The sequence below is a fragment of the Cervus elaphus genome, chromosome 18 (genome assembly GCF_910594005.1).
Source record: "Cervus elaphus chromosome 18, mCerEla1.1, whole genome shotgun sequence".
Taxonomy (NCBI): Eukaryota; Metazoa; Chordata; class Mammalia; order Artiodactyla; family Cervidae; genus Cervus; species Cervus elaphus.
Window position 1 is genome coordinate 68,708,292 of NC_057832.1, and position 22,870 is coordinate 68,731,161.

The following is a 22,870-nucleotide window of genomic DNA, read 5'->3' on the forward strand; positions in this document are numbered from 1 at the left end:
GTTTTGGCTGGTGATGTTACTTATCTACCCAGTCTCTGCTAAACACTTGGGAATCATCCTCCTTCTCCTCAGATGTGTGCCCAAGTACCATATTCTATCAAACTGACTCAGAAATGGATCCTTCATCCACCTCCTCACTCAACAGGGACTCTAAGAACACACAATGCGCTAAGCACTGGGCAGAGGTAAAAAGATGGGACTCTATGGGAGAAGGCGAGGGTGGGATGATCTGAGAGAATAGCATTGAAACATGTATATTATCAAATGTGAAAGAGATCACCAGCCCAGGTTGGATGCATGAGACAAGTGCTCAGGGCTGGTGCACTAGGATGACCCAGAGGGATGGGATGGGGAAGGAGGTGACAGGGGGTTCAGGATGGGGAACACATGTAAATCCATGGCTGATTCCTGTCAATGCATGGCAAAAACTACTACAATATTGTAAAGTAATTAGCCTCCAACTAATAAAAATAAATGGAAAAAAAAATTAAAAAAAAAAAAAGATGGTGAAATATCCTCATGAAGTCAGTACTATACTGAGGGAGCCCACAGCCTAGTCTGCAGAGCAGTTGTACAGCGTAACTTAATAGTATTTCTTAAACAGCTAATTTCTTAAGTAATTTGCAAGTATTTATTTAGGTAGGAGATCATAAAATATATTTTTATAATATACACAAGAAAAAACACATTTGAATGAATACAAAATAAAATGACTGGAGGTGACAGAATTTAGTGTTTATAAATGAGGCCATCAATAACTAACAATTTAAAGAAGAAATTGAAAGTGTACTAAAAGTTGAGCCTGTGGTTTACATTTACAATCTTTTATAATTGAATAAAAAAGGCATTAGACTTTTAAAGGTAATATATGACTTAACAGTTTTTCAAGTGATTTTCATAATGGGTGTCTAGACACTGTCATACATGGATGTGAAAAAAAAAAGACAAGAATTTAGGCAAGCAAAGTATTAGTCCATAGCAGCTTGGTGAGGTTTACTTTTCTTACATAAAGAGTCTTCAAATTTATATTTATTCTTATTATAGGAGCAGAAAGAAGTAATTTGCCAGGTATACTTGAGAAGCCTGTAAGCTATATAGCAAAAATAGTTATTTTTAAAAGCCTGTATTCCATAGAAATGTGCATCACACAGCATCTATAGTAACTGAGTAAACATAAACCATGTGATTAAGTCTTCTAAATAAAACATTTAACCCCCAAATCTCACACAATATCCCCCATGTCCACATGTCTTATTTGACGGCAGCCATAAGCTTCAAACTAATATGCATTTGCTATTTTAAAAAGGTTTTTACCTCCATTACTAAAAATGTTTCTGCAAAGTCCCTTATAATTTTTTTCAGTGCTCTAGAAATAAGATATATCATGATCAGTAAATGACCGCAATCTTCAGAAAAAAGTACTGACACTAGAGAAAGAATGGTCAAGTTGGAGGTTTCTGTCTCCAATCGTGGAAGATCTTTCTACTTTGAGACCCACAGCTCTAAGGAGACATTTAAAACAAATGTTTTATCATGAATAATTGAATAATTAGATATCTAGGAAAATGAGGCTTTTAAATTAAAATTTAGCAAAATCGACTATAATAAATTTTTTTCTTCTAATCATATATGAATAACAGAAGTGAAATCCGGTGAAGTTTTACATACAAAAGATATAAATACTGCATAATATGTAGTGAATGAATATTGGCACATACCCTTTTGTATTTAAAGCATAAAATGCAACCAGCAAATCTGATGCTCTTAAGATACATTTATGACAAGGTCAGAAAACCTCTATACACATGGAAATGTCCCACAGTTTAAGGCTTTCCAATAGGTTTATAGCAAGCATCAGGTTGCCAGAGGCGAATATCAACGAGAACTTGATTGAGTTTTTGCATCCAGAGATCCCGTTCTTCCTTGGTATCTGCAGATAGCCAGTTCCTACAGGAACAAACAAAAAGATCAGGATCCTTTCCCCTGTTCCATACCTCCAAGTACTCTTACTGTGGGGTGAAGTGGGGGGAGCCTAAACAGTAAAAGGAGTAACTCTGCCCTCTTTTAATGAATGCCAAATTAGGAATCCATAGTAAAGTGCTTCTCCAATTACAATAAAAGAAAATCATCTAGTGGATTGGTTAGCTGAGCCATAACTCACACCAATCACATTTGGAAAATGATGGAACTTCACATCAAAGACAGTAACTAATCTTGCACAGGTGATCTGATTGGACAATTTGCTGGTGCCAAGACAGTCACTGAGGGTGGGTGGGTCACCTCTTAGAAGAGCAAGCACACCACAGACCTGAATATGGGGACCAACCCCCTAGATCCCTGACTCAGGCTCCCCAGGAGCTCCACAGACTCATGGACCTTCACCTGGCCTTATAGATAATACTATTTTATACTGTCTCCTTTTTTCTCTTTGCCACACTGTGTTAGTAGAGCACAGTATTTATTATAAGTGATCTAAAGATCCTAAGATTTTGTTTATCCTAATCTCTCTGTTCACACCAGGAATCTCTTCTTTACATCCATATTCAGTTAAAAGTTGAATAGTTGATGACGCAGGTGAAGGTGGGGGAGAGGGAAATTCCCTAACTCACAAGTCAGACCATTCTTCTAGACTACAGCCAGGTGTTAGAAGGATGTTGCATTATACTTCTACATCTTTATAATTTCTCCACATTGGTACTAGTAATGGTAGCAGCATGAATAAGCAGTGAGTTGATCATCTATTAATAAATGGAGGGAACGCATTTACAATATAGACAGAGACAATTTGCTGAGCGCATTCCAAGTGTATGACAACACGCTAAGTAGACCTACTCATTAACCTTTATTGTCACTCTGTGGAGTTTATTCTTCTCTTATGACACAGGAGATTTCAGAGAGCCAGCGAAGTTAAGTACCATGCCATAGTCACATTCAGTAAGTCACTGAGTCGGGATTTAAACCTACATCAGTCAGTCACTGAGTCAGGATGTAAACCTAGGTCTGTTGACCTCTCAGTGTTCAACTATACAATACTGCTTTCCCATGTGATGAAGCATTTCTAGTTCAAATGTTTAATCTATATTTCAAAGTAGGCACTACTGATCAGATGATAAATACTTTGCATTGAAGGAGGGAAATATAGCAAGGTTGGTTTGTAGAAATAAAAGTGTGATACATTAAATTTAGATAAAAGGCACAGGTCAGAAAGGCCCTGGGGAGAAACAGATAAATAAGGCAAAGGAGAACGTATAACTGTAAAATGTATATACTCTGCAAAAGGTATGATCAAAAAGTGAAATAAGTTTTAAGAAGCCACCAAGCAAAGCCAAAGACTCAGTCAAGACTGAATTGAGAAAGGGCCTCTCTCAAATGCTTGGTCCACTCAAATTATGATAATGTTATAATGAGAAAAATTACATGCAAATGAAGTACAGCGTAATTAGAGCAATATGTGATATAACTATTTCCACCACAGGAGAAGGTCGAAGGAGAAATCTGGGAAGGTTTATGTAACAAGTAAAAGAAAATTCTATGAAAAATGTGAGTAATGTTTAAAAGGGCCATGGTGGTCAGGAAGTACTTGGGGGCTGAATTTTGTTTGGTTCCCTCACTGACTGTGGCCACAGACAGGGTGGCTACCAAAGAAAGTGACTATAAATCCAATTTGCCTCTCCGGTCCTGAATGAGGTCACTGCTGCACAGAAGACCCCCAAAGGAAAGGAGTGGATGAGCTGAATGAACTAAATTAATCTAAAAGCAATCTAGACATCAAGAATTCCCATAGAATGGGTCCCCTTTCTCTCTGTTTTAAGACAAAATGGTGGCATTGGGGCAACTTTGTTCTATTTTAATAGAGTATCTCTTGGCTAAGCTATCTGACATTTCCACATCAGAAACTCACAGAGCCAGTTCTACCCATCTCCCTGTCTGCAATAATCAGCTGCAATCTGATTAAGAGATTTTGTCAAATTCTAACTTTTGTCCCTAATCACAATTTTGTACATTGAAATTGGTCTGCAAGCTTCTCTTGGGCATTCAAGGAAAAGAATCTTAGGCTCTTAGCAGTAAGTTTCTGCATCTTATACTTAAGTTTAGGGTTAACAAAAACTGACACTCCCAGTAGTTTATTCTGTCCATCACCAACCAGAAATTTTCAGAGTAGAGTGAAGTACTTTGGGAAGGTACTTTGGTACTTTGGGAATGGACAGGAAGGGATGTGTCAAATCTCTTTAAATAATACTTATCAATTACACATGAAATCTTCAAACTTAACACAAAGAATATTAGCTAACTGCCCCAAAAATGGCTGAACTGTGAGTATGGTGGAAAACATGATAAACTAAGATATAACTTGAATGATATGTTTTTCTTAACTATATTAATTTTGTTATTACATTCCTCTCTTACTGATATGTATGTGTTTTGTCTTCTCATTCTTAAATCGTACCCTCTTCAAAGACAAAGACCATCTCTGATATTTCTCACAGTGGTAAGGACATAGTGAGCAATCAATTACTTAGTTGATAGAAACATTTATAGCCCAATACATACTTGGTTACACAGAGTGTGTCCCTGCATTGGCTGACCAGAGTCTCTCGGTCATCTTCTCTTTGTGGTCGAACAGTAATTAATTCTAAAGTGTTGCGTCTTGCACAAAATTCTCTGTTGACTGGTTCTATCTGCCGACTGGTACAATTGGCCAAATTTAATCTTCCTATGGGATTCTTTAAAACAAATTTTTTAAAAATATGATTAGTAGAAAATAAATAAAACCATTTAAATCAGTAAGCATTGAGCAATATTCAACTTGATACCAACTTAAAATAAGAAAGTCATTAATTTAAAAGTTAAAACTTAATTACACTGTATTTAGAGAAACATTTAATATTTATGATTATTTCTTGCTGGATATAAAAATAAAAACCAAAAATGTCAGCTGGAGATCTTAGCCAGCTTAAAAAACAAACCATTTGTTATGGAAAACTTAAAATAGATACAAAATAAAAAGAACAGCGTAATGAGCTTCCATGTACCCATTAATCAGTTCTAACAAATAAAAACACACATTCAACCCCTTTTGTCTCTAACTCTCTTACTTCTTCTCTTTCTATATATAGAAACCTAGACATAGTATTTCATCTATAAATATTTTTTACATATCTCTAAAAAAGCAGGCCAAACTACTGCCTTGGAGTTTTAGCAGCCATGTCATTCCTACAGTATGAGAATTGAAAAAAAAAAATTTTTGTGAGACTAAATGGTGCTGAAAAATGGGAAAAGGGACAAGTGTGGGCCCAAACAATGTATTTATTTATTTAAATTTATTTTTGGCTGTACTGGGTTTTGGTTGCTGTGCACCGGCTTTCTCTACTTGCAGCAAGCAGGGACTACTCTCTCATTGTGGTGCATGAACTTCTCATTGCAGTGGTTTCTCTTGCTGCAGAGCACAAGCTCTAGGTGCAGGGGCTTCAGTAGTTGCTACATGTGGGCTCAGTAACTAAGGCACATGGGCTCAGTTCCCCGCAGCATACGCAATCATCCCGGACCAGGGATTGTGCCCATGTCCCCTACATTGGCAGGAGGATTCTTAACCAGGGAAGTCCTGGGCCCAAACCATTTAGAAACTGCCAATAAAAGTGTCAAATGTATTAGTAATTTTAAAAAGAAATTAGAATGAAATATACCATTTTAAAACATTAGATTAACCAAGTCTGAAAAGAATAGTAATAACCAATGTTGATTGGTTGGGGGTAAAAAATTCTCACACACTGCTAGTGAAAGCATAAAATGGTCTATTACTGGTAGACAATTTAATAACAGCAATCAAAAAACATTCTAAATGAGCATATCCAGACCATACAACTTCACCTAAAAGAAATTTATCCCAGGTAAATATATAGGTACACAAAGATGTTTATATATGTATTGCCGTTGTTTAGTCCGTAAGTCATGTGGGGTCTGACTCTTTTGCGACCCCACGGACTATAGCCTGCCAGGCTCCTCTGTCCCTGGGATTTCCTAGGCAAGAATACTGGAGTTGCCATTTCTTTCTTCAAGGGATCTTCCTGTCTCCTGCACTGGCAGACAAATTCTTTACCACTGAGCCACTGGGGAGTTCTTATATAGGTGTAGTTGCTGTTTTTTCATAATGCCAAAAAGACTGAAACAAATTTAATGACAGTAATAGGGTACTATTTAAACAAACAATAACATTATGTTTTCAGCAAGTATGGGAAACTAAGTAGTCTGAGAGTCCTCCCATAACCCCCCAAATGCTAGATAACTAAACTTGTAAGACAGCAAAAGAAACCTTCATAGGCCAAAATCAATGAGGAAGAGAGTGCAGAATGGTAGGCTAGCCTGAAACCTGGCTTTCTTGGGTTCCTAGCATATTTACCAATGCTAGGAACTGGCAACCTTGATTCACAGATTATATGATATAATATGAAATGTGATATTTGCTTTAAAATACCTTAGCAAACCAACGAGAACAAAAAAGTGCGTGTTGTGGAGAGATAAATGAAACAAGAAAATTAATAAGGAATTTCTCTCTTACTAATTTCTCTTTTTTTGGGTACATTTTCAATTATAAAAAGTTAAATATATAGGTACATCTATTTCTATGTGTGTGTGTGTGTGTGTGTGTGTGTGTGTGTGTAAAAAGAATGACCAAGAATAAATACACTACTGAATAAAAACACAAGTTAGAGTTAACTTACCAAGCATAAAGATTTATTTTAAAGCTATGGTAATTGAGAATGAGAGATAGACCAAAGAAAACAGAATAGAAAGCCTAAATTAGACCCACATATAAAATGATATCTTGATACATGCCAGAAACAGCATGTGGATGAGTGGGGAAAGAATGGATCATCCCATGATGCTGGCACAATGGGGTTTCCAGACTGGGGGGTGGGTGGGATCAATTCCAGGTAAATTAAATGTGAAACCTAAATCTTTATAACTTTTAGAAGTCATAAGGAAGTATATTCTTTATGACTATAGAGATGGTTTTCTTAACTAAGACTCAAAAAAGCAAACAATAAAATAATAAACTGGCAGATTTATCTTAGCATTAAAAATTCTGTTTATGAAAAGATACTATAAGGATAAATTAAAGCATATGCCAAGCAAAAGACTAGAAAAACAAGCGGCCAAAACACATAAGAAAAGATGCTTGCTCAATGCTCAGTCTAGGAAAATTAAAATAAAAACACAGTAAAATAACATTTCACACCTATCATACTCAGAGTTTAAAAGGCTGAAATAACAAATGCTGCTGGGATGTGGAACACTGAGAACTCCTGATGGGAACAGAACGTTATACAACCAATTTCAAGATTCACCAGAAAAAATCTAGCTAAACTGAAGACTTGCAAAACCCTACCAACCAGAGATTCTGCCACTAGACACAGAGTCGAGAAAGAGCTCTGATCCAGCTTGGTGCTCTGTGATGACCCAGACGGGTGGGGTGGGGGCGTAGGGGTGGAAGGGAGGTCCAGGAGGGAGGGTGAAAAGTATACACGTAGCTGATCCACTTTATTGTACAGCAGGGACTAACACAACACTGCAAAGCAACTGTACTCCAATTTAAATAAAAAAGAAAGAGCTCTGATCCATATAATTAAGTCAGCTGTTTATAACAACGACAGTTTGAAATAACTAAGTGCTCATAAATAACAGAAGTATATAAATTGATTGTGACGCATTCTTCTAATGGAGTATCTCAGTACAGAGAAAGACGGCTAGAGCTCTGCAAACTAGAGCTACATACATGCTACACACACCAGCCTACACTAATCTCACAAATCATGTGATTCAAACATGCAAGTTGCAAAACAGTATATACAGTATGATACCATTTGTAAAATGTTTCAAAATATGCAATTGCAATAATAAACTTTATATGTATCACATATAAAAAATGTAAAGAAATACATGGGAACAAAATAATTTTAGGATGTGGTTATCTCTATGAGGGACAGAAAATTATATAAAGAGCTTCAACTGGACTGATAATACAGAGGCTGGTGAAAATTATGTTTTTTTGAATGTTCCAAATATTTCACAATAAATTTTAAAATAAAATTTTACATGGCTACAATGTAATACATACAGTTATCTAATGCAATATCATAGATGTATTTTTACCTATGTGGAAAGATATCAGGACATTATCAAGTAAAAATCAGTTTAAAAAGACATGATATTTTCTGTTTAAAAGATTCATAAATGGATATATAATTATTATGTATTATACATTTAAAAAATTTAGAAGGATATACAACCAAAATGTGAACAGTAGTTATCTTTTATAGATGAGTTTACTTTATAATTCTGTTTATTTCTTTTTTCCAGTCTTTGTATAACAAATTATCACACTTGGGCAATAACATCAAATTTTAAAAAAATAAGATGCAATGTATTATGTAAAATTCTATTATCAAATTTTAGAAACAAACTAAAACCACAATATTCCTATGGTGGTTTTCTCTTTCTGTTTTATCCCAGATTTAGGTAAATCAACTGTTAATAAAATACAAAAGTAAATTTAACATATTTCTGACTAAAAATCAATTTAAAAAATTACAAAACATTCCAGAAAAAAAAAAGAAAAATATAGGCCTTAAGGTATTTAAACAGTGGTCAAATCACAGGGAATGGATAAGATATAAAATTCTTACACAAATACACACACACACACACACACACACACACACACACTACATTTTAATGGCTTAGTAAATAAACCTGAGTGCGGAATTTGGGTGGCTTATGGCCACAGGGAACACTTGCATAAAATATTACCTGAAAGTCAGTCAGAGCTTTCACCACTGACCATCAATATTAATATTACCTTTCGTTTTTCATCATCTGGATAAGTCCAATAAGAGATACAGTTTCCAGAAAGAACACACCATCTTCGATGCCAGGCACCAAAACCACTAACATCTTCAAATATGGTCTGAAAAAGTCAATGAAATACTGACTTTAGAAACCTGAGGATCAATTAAATGTTTTCTATACATTAAACTTCAGTATGTTGACATATTTCATACTTCAAAATCAACTTGCATGATTTTCTTTTTCTTTAAAGTACTTAAGTTTATTTTTTTATTCTACTCTGTATCAAGACCAGAAATCTTGTTATTTCAATCTCAAGAGCAAAGTTAGTACAAATGACTCACCGGCTCCCTTTTGTGTTTATGTTCACCTTTCACATTATAAAGGTAATAGAAAAGGAAAAATTTGATAGATAAAAATAATACCAAGTTATCATTACTCCCTACTATAATCAGAGAAAAATAACAAGAGGACGGATTTTTCATTTTTATAGCTAGGGTAACTGAAGGCCAAGGAAATTAAATGACAATATACAATCACAAAGAAGAACTGGAACCTTCCAGCTAATGCAGAATGTACTTTTCTTGCTGCTCATCAGTATTGGTAGAGCTAGACTAGCACCATTTTAGACTCACTTAGCAAGTTTCACTGGTTGGTAGTCTCCTCTGATCCAGCTGCCCCTGACACATCAGGAAAGAAAACTGCACCAAGTCACTTTAATTTCAATTACTACTTCTATTTTTAAATAGAGGTTAGAAGTAATTATAAGGCACTATTTAGACAGGGGACAGAAGTTATTTGTGGGAGTCCTGAGTAATTTTTTTTTTTTTTACCACATTTCTATAAGTGTAGATGCAATAAGAATGGGCTCTAGGATTCAAGACAGAGTTAACCTGAAAAGATGTAACTCTAAACCACTTAAGAGCCCAGCTCAAAAGTTAAACAGGTCAGACCTTATAGGCAAATGAACCAGTTGGCATAAGAGTCTATCAGGTGCTAAAGGTATCTACAGCAAGATGTGGAAATGTTATATTTACATTAAAGGAAAAGGTCAGTAAGTGTACACTGTGTTCAAGTCTGATATTTACAGAAGCACTCTTCCAAGAATATCTAGTGCCATCTGCTGGATGTACACATGTAAAACCCATGAAGCCTGATTTACAGTCATTTGGCCGCTTGGATTTCCTGTACAGTCTAGCTCTTCTTTCCGCACCCTGTCAGCAACTGCCAATTGGTTTGTGATACCCGTCATACAGTTCAAACTCTTGCTTCACAAAGAAAACCAAAGCTATTAGATTTTCTCTACTTCTTGTACCACACCCACAATCTTCTGTATATTCTACACACATACTTTTCTCCTCTGATAATGGAAAAAGTGTAATTCTGTACAAGATCATGAACTGTGGCTTGGATCTTATTTGCTCTCACTCTCATAACTTTGTTCCACGTGTTATTCCTTAACCCTAGTGCAAGTTCCCCATCGCCTCTATCTTCGCCCTCTTTGGCCCTATTAGAAGCTACCCATTTGCATTTAAAGACACTCAAGTCTCTTCAGTCCTAATAAAATGTGAACAAAATCCTTCTTTCACCCTACATACCTCTGCAAGTACCACATTCTTTTTACCCCACTGCAGCCAAACTTTGTTTCAAGGAGTTTCTGCACTCTCATTCTTCATCTTCCATGCCCTTTATAATACATCTGCAATCTAGCTCCTGCTCTTGGCCAGACTAGGATGACCACCTCATAAATAAGCCCAACAGCCTCCAATAACTCCTTACCTAACTGGATCACTCCTTCTTTCAGACTCTCTTCCCCTGGCAACCATGATACTAAATTATCCCTTGCCCTCCCTGCAGTCTTCTCCTCTTAGGTTTCTGGCTTAAATGTTAGTATTCTCCTGGTTATTCAAGTCTGCCTGCACTTTGAATACTACCTCTCTGCTGCAGATTTCCAAACCTTCATCTCATCTAAATTGTCTATCTTGAGTTTCAAACTCAAACCTCTGAAATATGTCTCTAGGCATCCAAACTTCAAGTCATTTAAAACTTAAACCATTAAAACTTTCTCTCTTGGGTGGGGATTGACTGACAAGGGACATGAGGAAACTTTCTGGGACAGTATTCTGTATCTTAAAAGAAATCTGGGTTACATAGATGTCAGTCAGTCAGTTCAGTCGCTCAGTCGTGTCCAACTCTTTGGGACCCCATGAATCGCAGCATGCCAGGCCTCCCTGTCCATCACCAACTCCCAGAGTTTACTCAAACCCATGTCCATCGAGTTGGTGATGCCATCCAACCATCTCATCCTCTGTCATCCCCTTCTCCTCCTGCCCCCAGTCCCTCCCAGCATCAGGGTCTTTTCCAATGAGTCAACTCTTCACATGAGGTGGCCAAAGTACTAGAGTTTCAGCTTCAGCAGCAGTCCGTCCAATGAACACCCAGGATTGATCTCCTTGAGGATGGACTGGTTGGATCTCCTTGCAGTCCAAGGGTCTTTCAAGAGTTCTACAACACCATAGTTCAAAAGCATCAATTTTTTGGTGCTCAGCTTTCTTCACAGTCCAACTCTCACATCCATACCTGACCACTGGAAAAACCATAGCCTTGACCAGACGGACCTTTGTTGGCAAAGTAATGTCTCTGCTTTTTAATATGCTGTCTAGGTTGGTCATAACTTTCCTTCCAAGGAGTAAGCGTCTTTCAATTTCATGGCTGCAGTCACCATCTGCAGTGATTTTGGAGCCCAAAAAATTAAAGTCTGACACTGTTTCCACGGTCTCCCCATTTATTTCCCATGAAGTGATGGGACCAGATGCCATGATCTTAGTTGTCTGAATGTTAAGCTTTAAGCCAACTTTTTCATCTCCTCTTTCACTTTCATCAAGAGGCTTTTTAGTTCCTCTTCCCTTTCTTCCATAAGGGTGGTGTCATCTGCATATCTGAGATTATTGATATTTCTCCTGGCAATCTTGATTCCAGCTTGTGCTTCTTTCAGCCCAGTGTTTCTCATGATGTACTCTGCATGTAAGTGAAATAAGCAGGGTGACAATATGTAGCCTTGATGTACTCCTTTTCCTATTTGGAACCCGTCTGTTGTTCCATGTCCAGTTCTAACTGTTGCTTCCTGACCTGCATACAGGTTTTTCAAGAGGCAGGTCAGGTGGTCTGTTATTCCCATCTCTTTCAGAATTTTCCACAGTTTATTGTGATCCACACAGTTGAAGCCTTTGGCATAGTCAATAAAGCAGAAATAGATGTTTTTCTGGAACTCTCTTGCTTTTTCGATGATCTAGCGGATGTTGGCAATTTGATCTCTGTAAGCCTGTGTAAAAACTCAGGGGATGGATACTGAGGATTCAGGGGAACATGCTAATGTCCACGATATATTTTGAAATTCTTCCCCCACAAATATATTTTCAGGACTCGTTAGAAGGATAGCTCGGTAGTAGGTACATGATAAAGCAAGGACAGTAAAAAATGTTAATGGCAAAACCTAGATGCTGGGTATACGGGTATTCAAATTTTATCAACATTGCTGTATGTTTGCAATTTTCCACAATTAAATTTGGGGGAAAAACACTTTCCATCCCAAACACAAACACTTGCTCCTCTCCCAGGGTCCCTGATCTCAGTATAGTCACCCAACAAATTGTGCAAGGCAGGGATCTGGGTGACATTATTAATTTTGCTTCTCCACCCCTACAGCCAAACCCTTCCTTCTTCATCCTTCAGCCCTCCACGATGAAGCCAGACTGTCAGCCACCATCCCCTCTCTCAAGGAATAATTCAGTCTCCTCACGAGTCTTCTTCCGGATCCTCACTCCCCGTCCACTTCCATACAGCAGTCAGAACGACCTTCCTAAACTCCCAATTTGATGTTAGTCCTCTGCTTAAAATCCTCTAAGAGCACCCCACTGGTTTCATGATAAAGTCATTAAAAGGCTTTCAAACACTTGGTCTCATGTCTCTAAATACACTTTTCCCCGCCTCAATCACTTGCCTCACTGCCCTTCCTCCGCACACACATTCTGACTCTAAATGTGTCACTATCTAAATACCTGCCGCTATCTAGATGTGTCATGTTTTCCTCTGGTGGGGGTGAGAGAGGGAAGAGGCCTCCAGCCCATGGTACGTGCTTTTCCTTCATCTGGAGCACATCTCCCTCCTCTCTGCCCCTGGCTGACTTGTTCAGCTGCCAGTTTACAAGTTACTTCCAGTAGCTTCCGGTAAGCCCTCCCACACATACCTAAGATGTGGTGCCCCACCAATTTGCACCCACGCTCTCTATTCTTTCTCCCATTGCAGTACTACATTGTATTTCTTCCTATTAAACTATAAGTTTCTGTGTGGAGGGATTACTTTTTGCGGCACATTACATTCCAACACCAACACAGTGATAGGCATATAGTGGTAGGTCATGCAACAAATCTTTACTGAACCAGTTAATTGCTTAGTCACACAGACTTTCATTCCTATGGGAAACCAAGTCTATACTTCAAAAGATGGAAAAAATATATATATAGATCCAGTGATGTTACTTACTAGAAAACCTCTTTCTTCCACACTTGAATTCACCTGACACTTTATTTTTAAATAAATATGACCTTCCAAAGGAGATAAAAAGGGCACCTGTGAGGAAAGAAAGCAAATTATTTGTAAAAGTTTTTCTTGATAAAACATGTTTAAATCATGAATAGCATGAATAGGGAATATTATGCCTTGAAAACACGATATTTTCTAAAGCAGGAATATAAAGTAGGTGGCCAAAAAGCCACTGGTTCCTTAGCAACAAATGCTTCTGAAGAATAAATTCATTCAACATAGAGCCTGATTAAAAACAGAACCCTAAGTCCCAAGTTAATGTGATAAAGAAAACACAGATTTAAGAAGACAATACATGCGTTTATCCATTCTCTATCAACAGAACATACTTGATAGAAGATGGGATAAACCAACTGGCAGATTTAAACAGTATAATATTATTCAGCAATAAAGAACAGTGAACTACAGAATGGAAAAGTTAATCCTCAAATTCACATGGAACTGCAAGAGGCCCCAAATAACCAAAACAATCTTCAAAACTGTACTTCCCAATTTCAAATCCAAAGCTACAGTAACCAGAACAGTGTGATACCGGCATAAGGATAGACATACAGACCATAGGAATAGAACTGAGAGTCCAGAAATAAAGCCACACATTGATAAACCCAGACTGATTTTCAACAAGGGTACCAAAACCATTCAATGAGGAAAGAGCAGTATTTTCAACAAATGGTGCTGGGGAAACTGGGCAGCCACATGCAAAAGAGTGAGGTTGGATCCCTACCTCATGTCACATACAAAAATTAACTCAAAATGGATCAATACCTAAATATAAGGGCAAAAGCCATACAATTCTTAGAAGAAAAATAGATGACTAAATCTTCAGTGATTGTGGATTTGGCAGTGGTTCTCAAATATAATACCAAAAGCCATGACCAACAAAAGAAAAAATAGACAAACTTCATCAAAATGAAAATCTTTTCAGTATGAGGGTTCCTCAAAATATTAAAAACAGAACTAGCATAAAATAAATCAACCCCACTTCTCAGAATTTATCCAGAAGAATCAAAATACACATTGCCAACAAACACATGCAAAAATGTTCAACATCAACAGTCATTAGGTAAGAAGGGAGGCTCAAGAGGAAGGGGATATATGTATACTTACAACCGATTCAGGTTGTTGTACAACAGAAACCAACACAATATCGTAAAGCAATTATCCTCCAATTAAAATTTTTTTAATTTAAAAAAAATAGTCAATAGGTAATAATTGTTAGCTTGTGATGATGCCAACATTACTGGTGATGATGAGGATAAGGATGAATATTTTAATGGAAATCTCATGTTGCCATCGTGTCCAGAACCATTTAGCGAGGAATGAGTAAAAAGGAATCTGATTCTTTCACTGGAAGCACAATTGCTTTGAACCAAAATAAACATAAGCTAAATTACAAAACCAACAAGTTATTGAATACAGAATTTTTTATTGCTTATTTTAAAGTTGAATCATTCTGTACCCATAAAGTTTTTTCTTATTCTTTAGAGACAAATATGTTTCCAACATTTATAATCCTAAAACTCATGCTACAGCTTTAACCATGCTATGGTTGAATTGTGTCCCCTCTCCGTCCATCCCTTATCAAAATCACATGTTGAAGTTCTGACTCCCCATACCACAAAATGTGACTATATTTGGAGACAGGGCCTTTAAAGAGGTCACTAAGGTTAAATTATAGTTCATTAGGAGCGACTCTAATCCAATATGATTGTGTCCTTATAAAAAGAGAAGATTTAGACACACAGAGAAAAGACCATGTGAAAGACACCTAAGACAGCTATCTACAAGCTAAGGAGAGAGGGTTTAGGAAAAACCCACCACCCTCCTCAAAGCTTTGATTTTGGACTTCTAGTCGGCAGAACTGTAAAAAATAAACTGCTTCTTAAGCAAAAAAAAAAAAAAAAAAGAGTTGACCCCAAGTAACAAAATATCATCTCAGCTCCACTACTGATTACACTAAGAGGAAAAAAAGGGTAATATCATCACCTACTTCAGACTCTACTGCCTTTTAATAACATAACATCTAGCCTACAGTTCAAAAGTTTTACAAGACATGAAAAAGCAGGAAAAGGTGGCCTTTAATCAAAAGAAAACAAATCCTGTCAATAGCAGGTCCACAGATGATCTAGATGTTAGAATTGTAAGACAAGGAAATTTATACTTTGTTATGGAATTTAGAGGAAAAGAAGGACAAAAATGGGTGAGAAAAGGGAGAATTTTGACAGAAATGGAAACTCTAAAGAATATCCAAAAAAAAAAAAAAAATCCCAATGGGAATTTTAGAATAAGAAAAAAGTTGAAATTGAATAGGCTTTCATTGGATAGGCTTTACAGGAAACTGGGCACATTAGAAAAAAAGACATGAACTCAAAGACTGGTAAATAGAAATGACCCAAAATGAAACACAAAGGAAAAAACAATTAAATTTTTTTAAAAAAAGTGGGCTATAGATCTGTAGGAACATTATCAAGAGTCCAACATACAATTTAACTGGAGTCCTAGAAAGAATAAAAAACAGGGCAGAAGAAATATTTGATGAGATAATGGCTAAGAATTTGCCAAAACTTATAAGACATGAACTAGATAGAGCTCCATAAAGTTCATCAAGTCATCAAGTTAGTATGAAAAAGCAATGACCCAGTATGACAAAGAAAACCATACCTAGGCAGATAAGGGTCAAACTGTCTCAAATTTTAAAAATTTTAAATATTAACAGTGGAAAAGGGGAATTCCCTAGCAGTTCAGTGGTTAAGACTTGATGCTTTCACTGCTGGGAGCCCAGGTTTGATTCCTGGTCAGGAAACTAAGATTCCACAAGCTACACTGGCACAGACAAAAAAATAAAAACAGGATTTTCTTAGTTGTCCAGTGATTAAGAATTTGCCTGCCAATGGGGGGACAGGGATTCAGTCCCCTTGGGGGAGATTCCACATGCCTCAGGGCAACTAAGCATGTAAGCCGCAACTACAGAGCCCATGTGCCATAACTACTAAAGCCCACACAGCTACAGCCCATGCTCCGTAACAAGAGAAGCCACTGCAACGAGAAGCCTACGCACTGTAATGAAGAGTGTCCCCTGCTTGTCGCAACTAGAGAAAGCCTGTGAGCAGCAATGGAGACCCACCAGAGCCAAATAAATAAAAATAAAGATAATAAGAATTTTAAAAAACAGAAAAGATATAAGACTGATGGCTGACTGCTGATCAGAAACAAAGTCAGAAAACAATAAAATGGCAACTTTAAAAGAATGGGTAAAAGGAAAAAACCTGTCAGCCTAGCAGTCCTTCAGAAATGAAGACAATGTAAAGAAAGACATTTTTAGATAAACAAAAGTTAGAGAATTCATTTCCAGCAGACTTGTGCTATAACGAAATTAAAAAACAAAAAAATCTTCTTCCTAAGAAGGCAATAATCCCACATGGACATCTGACTCTATGAAAGGAATGAATAACATAATAACTGGTAAATACAAATCACAATACTTTTAAATTTCCTTTAAAAATTGATTGAAAAAATAAGTGCATTGGGGTTTATATCAAGGGTAGAAGTAAAATATAACGGGATGGACAAATGCAAGGTTCTAACAGTTGCAAGGTACATAAAGTGTAACTGTATTTCAAGGTAGACTGCAGTGTGACAGTAATAGGCTAAAGATGCATATTGTAATTCTCATTAATAACTGAAAAACAATACAGGGAGTTACAGCTAAAAAGCCAACAGAAAAGAAAAATGATAACCAAAATACTCAGAAGCAGTCAAGAGAGGAAAAACAAATGAACAAAGAACAGCTGTGACACAGCAAAAAAGCACCAGTAGACAATACATAAATGAGCATGATTATGTTTCAATACTTTAGTTACAAAAACAGGCTGCTGAACTTTAGTTAATAATCTGTCAATATCAGTTCATTAATTGTGACAAAAGTAACTTTTGTCAAAAAAAAAAAAAAGGCCAAAAGCCACATTTAGCCTGTAGTGTAAGTATGCCTGCTTTGTAGTAGACTAAACCCAACCCTATCAGTATTGCATTAAATATAAATGTATCAGACACTCTAATAAAAAGACAAAAAAATGTTTAACAATAACAAAACATGACCATAAAATATGCTTATGAGACATAAATGTGACATATATGAACACAGACAAGTTAAGAATAAAAAATGGAAAAAGAGGAGATTCCCCAGTGGTCCAGGGGTTAGGCTCCACACTTCCACTGCAGGGGGCATGGGTTTGATCCCTGGTTGGGGAACTAAGACCCCACGTGCCACATGTTATGGCCAGGAAAAATAAAAAAGAATGGAAAAAGATATACCATACAAACACTAATCATAAGAAAGCTGATGTAATTCTATTAATAACAAACAAAATAGACCTTAAAGATGACTATCAGAGAGATAAAGTGTTAACAATTCATCAAGAAGATATGATAATCTTAAGTATCTATGTACCCAATAGCATAGCTTTAAAAAACATGAAGTATAAATTGACAAAACAAAAACAAAGTGCCTAAATTGAGACTCTGTTGCTCTTAATGCTTGGAAGTTTGAGGGATTGATATTTTCTTCCAAATAAAATCACACTTTCTATCTTGTATGAAAATATTCACATAAATATTTTAAATAAACCATTCTCACCAGTATATTAATATTTAGCGAGGAGAGCTCAGGCCAAAAGTATCTTTTAAATAATAAAAGAGCTTAAGTATATGTGATAATTTAAAATAATTTTGAATTTAAATTAAAGATTACAAATACAAGAAAAATTCAATTGGAGAAATTGTGTCATTAGAATAAAATGGTAACATTCACATATTTAAAGTGATATTGACTCCTGGGTCAAGATAGAAAGGCGGATGATTAACTCTGTCATTCCTGCTGCCCAGTGAAAAAGAATGACACTGTGGTTGGAATAATCGTAGTTCAGTCTAAATTTGAAAGTTTTGACAGGAAGGTTAGTTTATAAAAATTTACTCCTCCACCCTAATAAAGATAAGCCAAAGGGAGAATTCTTGACCAAAAAGTATAGATTTCAACAGACTAATTTCATAAAATAAACTTTCAACTTTCTGAACTTCAACGACATCTGTAATGTAATTCTACAATGCTAATCAGGGTCAAGACGTCATATGCCTCATTAACTGCATTTGTTATAAATTCCCTTACCATTTTCTTTTCCATATTTTCAGTGTTAAGCTCTTAGCCTCTCAATGCTAATTAACAGAATTCTACCATTTAGCCAAGAGAGTGCTCCTGTAAAAAGAATCTCAGAAAGATGAGAAAAAAATGTGAAAAGTAGACAATATTCTTGGTGAGAAGCTTGTCCTGAGGTGAACTGAGAATATTCACAGAAGTCAATGTTACTACACCCTGTCAAGTGTGGAGACATGTCAAAATGTGTGATCATATTCTGTTTTCTGTTTAATAAAAAGGGTCTTTTAAAATTATCAACACCTCAAGGATTATTATTAAGAGGTGTAAAATGTACTCTACAATCAGAGTTACTTTGTAATTTTTTATACACCGAGATACTCCTGAGTAAGAATAATTATACCTGTTAATAATCACACCAGGCCAACAGGTATAAACCAGAATACCTAATCACTCTTCCTACAACTTCAAAATTCTACAATGCTAGTCAGTTGTTCTACTTCACAGTTTTTTGTCCTGATACTATTTAAACTGACATCTCTATTTCCTGGAAGGAACATATATCTATGAGATTTCTTTAAGTCAGAAGATGAATTGTGGGATATCTTTCTCCCTTTATGCATAAAAGTACAGTAAAACCTATGACTACTCTGGATTCTCTATTAAAGAAAGGATCTGAAAGTGTGCCTCACTGAGATTCATAATTTAAATTCCAGAATGCCAGTCTCTACACCAGATATCTATAACCTCAAATAAGAAAAATGAAGTTGCTCAGTCGTGTCTGACTCTTTGCGACCCCATGGACTGTAGACCACGAGGCTCCTCCGACTGTGGGATTTTCTAGGCAAGAATACTGGAGTGAGTTGCCATTTCCTTCTCCAGGGGATCTTCCCCACCCATAGATCGAACCCTGGTCTCCCACGTTACAGGCAGACACTTTACCGACTGAGCCACCAGGGAATTCATTATTAGTACTATCCTATATCTGTAGAGTCAACAGTCTGGCTAACTTCAGAAGAAACTGCATTCTGAAGGGGATCTCAAAGACAACACTGTGACTTGTCATTACTGGTCAAAACAACATTAAAATAAGCAAACGCTCCCTTGCACTGACGTCTCTGGACGCGCATGGAAGGCTTGTTTGCTCTCTCAAAGTTAATCAAATAGGGTTACTATGTGTATACAGAAGGTCATCCATTTTCCCCACCAATTTAAAAAACATCTAAACTTAACTATCTCATTCTCCTACATCAACTATAAGATATTAGAACAAATATTTCCTCCCCCTGCCACTCAAAAAAGCACATTTGTGACAAATTTTACACCTAAATTGTACTGTATTTAACTCAGGAAGAGACTTTACAGTATTGAACACAAACCAATTAAATTGAGTGATTTTACACTCAGGTCACGTGGTAGAATACTTTAGATATAATTTCAAAACAAATCATTAAGAGAATAAACACATCATAATTTATTTCTGTGTGACACTAAAATGGCAGTGAAAAAAATTTTTAGAGAGCAGTCTATATTTAACATATGTCACTGAAATCTTTTTCATTTTAGAGATTAATGAAACTGTACATACATAGAAATTGGCTTTGTGACAACATTGAGTAAAGACTACAGTTCACAGAACTCCAGTTACATTTACCTAATTTGCAAATCTTGTTTGAAGAACTTTAAATAAAATAAAAAACACTATCCAGTATTTTGCAAATTAGCATTTCCATATACACCCACAAAATGCTTGCAATTGATCTTCACAGGGATATTAAAAATTCTAAAAGAAAAACACCTTATAAAGTATATGATTATATTTATATAATTTTAGCATTAAATGAATTTGAATTTTAAATAAATAAACAGCATCACCTACATAGCAACATACCTATCAGCCAATTAAGACCATAAAAGTTTTCTACTTTTACTTAAAACATCACCAATAGGCCTTTCAGTAGGTAGGAAGTCAACAATATTGAGTAAATTTTAGTTTTAGAATAGTTATTAAATTTGGCATTTTGGTACCTGGAAAATCAATGTTGAAGTGACCACAGAATCTTAAAGAATTGTAACATGAAAAAAAATACAGGAGAAAAGCCCAAATACCAAACATGCATGAAAAAAAACTAGAAAACTTTTAAAGAAAGCTTAAAGAATTATGAGAGTAAAGAAAAAGATGCCCAAGGGTGTAAGTAAAGAATAATTTACATAATGTCCTTAATTATTCAAAATAACCAAGAAGACATGAGAGTGGTTAGTAAAACAAAAACATAAGGGCCAAAAATTAAGGACCAATTTTTAAGCTCATTAGTTTCAAGCAAAGAAAATGTAGCAACCTTTTCCTGGAACATATAGCCCAGTAGCTCTCGCTCTTTTACATCATAATTTATCTAAAACAAACAAAATAAAAGACAAAGAGAAAAAAAGACCCAGAATCACTCAATTTGTTAATCTAGCTGAATTACTAAATTAAAAGTTACATGAATTTTTTCTTAAACATCTCTATATTCTGACCACAGAAATTTCTTATAGTATTTTTAAATAGTCTGTATTATACAGCAGGAGCCAAACCTAGGACTAAAGTTTGCCTGTACTTCTCTTACTAATTAAAATGGTCTTGTTTGCTATTAAAAGTTTAGTCCTTATAGTGTGGTAAAAAGCACTCAATAGTGATATTACAAAGATTTAAAATATGAAGTCTTAGATTTGGAGAGTAAAGTATGGGAAAGAAATCCCTTAGATTCATGAGTACTTTTCTAAGAAATTAACCTATCTTTCCCTGTTTTGTAAAACTAAATGTAAAAAATGTTAGTCATGTCAAAATATTGGTTTTTAAATGAGCAAGATACTGTTTTAAAACTATAAGCTTAACATCTATATGCAAGAAGCAATATTTTCTTAGTCAGAATTGACATTTAGAATAAACCAACATATACTGCTTTGAAGACTTAACTATTAAGATAAAGGGAGAAATACTTCCAACATCAAAAAACATATCATGCATATAAGGACCTATATCCAATTAACATACACAATTCTAAGAGCATATAACATTCAGCCAAAGATTTCAAATACTTGAAATGGGACATTTCCATTGACCTAACTTTTCTGTAAATAAATAAATAAATTTGGATTACCCTGTCCAGAGCAAATTTTGTGTTTCCTACTGAAGATAACGACAGAGTGTGAGATCCAACAAGGGCAAAGTTGCTGGTCCGCACAGCATTAAGACTGGCCATAACTAAAGAAAAACGGAACGAAGTTTAGTTCAGAGTGACTTTGGTACTGTATAAAATAATAATTCCTCATCCCACCCTAATAGAATGAAATTAAATTGCCATAGAAAAAAAGAACAAAACTGCTTCATTTTCCTTTATTTCTAATATGGTGGCAGGGCAGGGGGACTAAAACATCAACATGTTTCCTAATGAAAGTAAACTGCTAAGTATTTATATTTAACTTAAATGAGGTACAAGCACTCCTTAACATTTGAGACAGATGTTTTTAAAGATACAGAACCCAAAAATGTGTATGTAAAAAGCAACTTTCCTATAAAAGACATGAAAGGACTTTACTGCTATAGCCTAGGATGACGAGCAGCAGGACTTTATCTGTGTGGTTCTTCTCAGCTATTCTCTTGTGCCAAGAAGCAGAGGTCTAAAGTCCAAAGATGAGGGAAACCAGCTCAACCCTAACCCTCTTTGGAAAATTTTGGCGTAATGCTACTCTGGAAAAGTCTTTCCTGGCTTACTGGCACCCCAGCTCCCAGTGAACTAGAAAGATGTTTTTCTGACATGATACAATTGTCATGATCAGTACAGTTAAGAGAGTTAAACTGTACAGTGTGAACAGCACAAAATAAATCTACAGAACAAGAGCAGCTATGGTGAAGAGTAATGCTACTTGTTGCAGCTGTAAAGTGACTAGGTATCCTATGTGTAGTGCCTACTAGAGTCTGAATAATATGTAGTTTGGTGGCCTGTGGTAGTTTCTGACAGCAGGCTATTCTGGCTAGTAATCTTATAGGTTACTATAAACCATAAAAAAATATTATTCAAAGGAGACTAAAGTAGATACTCATAAATCAAGAGGGTTACACAAATAAGTATTCAATTGCTTAGTTCTTTTTCCTTATTCTAGTGTTTCAAATAGTTCAAGATTCACTCACCTGAAGAATGAAGGGTGCTTTTCTAAAAAAAAAAAAAAAGGCATGAAGAAGAACATGTTATTTTCTTTATATGATACAAAGATTTAAATAGTAAGTACAAAAGTTTA

The 22,870-nt window shown here is 35.8% G+C and overlaps 1 protein-coding gene across 6 annotated transcripts in view; it reads right to left on the minus strand.

Annotated features, from left to right (window-relative positions):
- Positions 1-619: 619 nt before the first annotated feature.
- Positions 620-22,870, minus strand: part of ANLN (anillin actin binding protein) — a 54,400-nt gene continuing 32,149 nt past the window's right edge. For 4 of the 6 annotated variants that reach the window (XM_043872509.1, XM_043872505.1, XM_043872506.1 and 1 more), the window contains 7 exons: positions 22,764-22,785; positions 21,733-21,836; positions 20,932-20,985; positions 13,387-13,473; positions 8,858-8,965; positions 4,552-4,724; positions 620-1,947 (listed from right to left, as the gene is read on the minus strand). In XM_043872509.1, the coding sequence (XP_043728444.1) occupies positions 1,824-1,947; positions 4,552-4,724; positions 8,858-8,965; positions 13,387-13,473; positions 20,932-20,985; positions 21,733-21,836; positions 22,764-22,785 (672 nt within the window). In that variant the 3' untranslated portion in view covers positions 620-1,823. The remainder of the gene's footprint in view (positions 1,948-4,551; positions 4,725-8,857; positions 8,966-13,386; positions 13,474-20,931; positions 20,986-21,732; positions 21,837-22,763; positions 22,786-22,870) is intronic. The other 2 variants (XM_043872508.1, XM_043872507.1) reach the window with 1 other exon arrangement.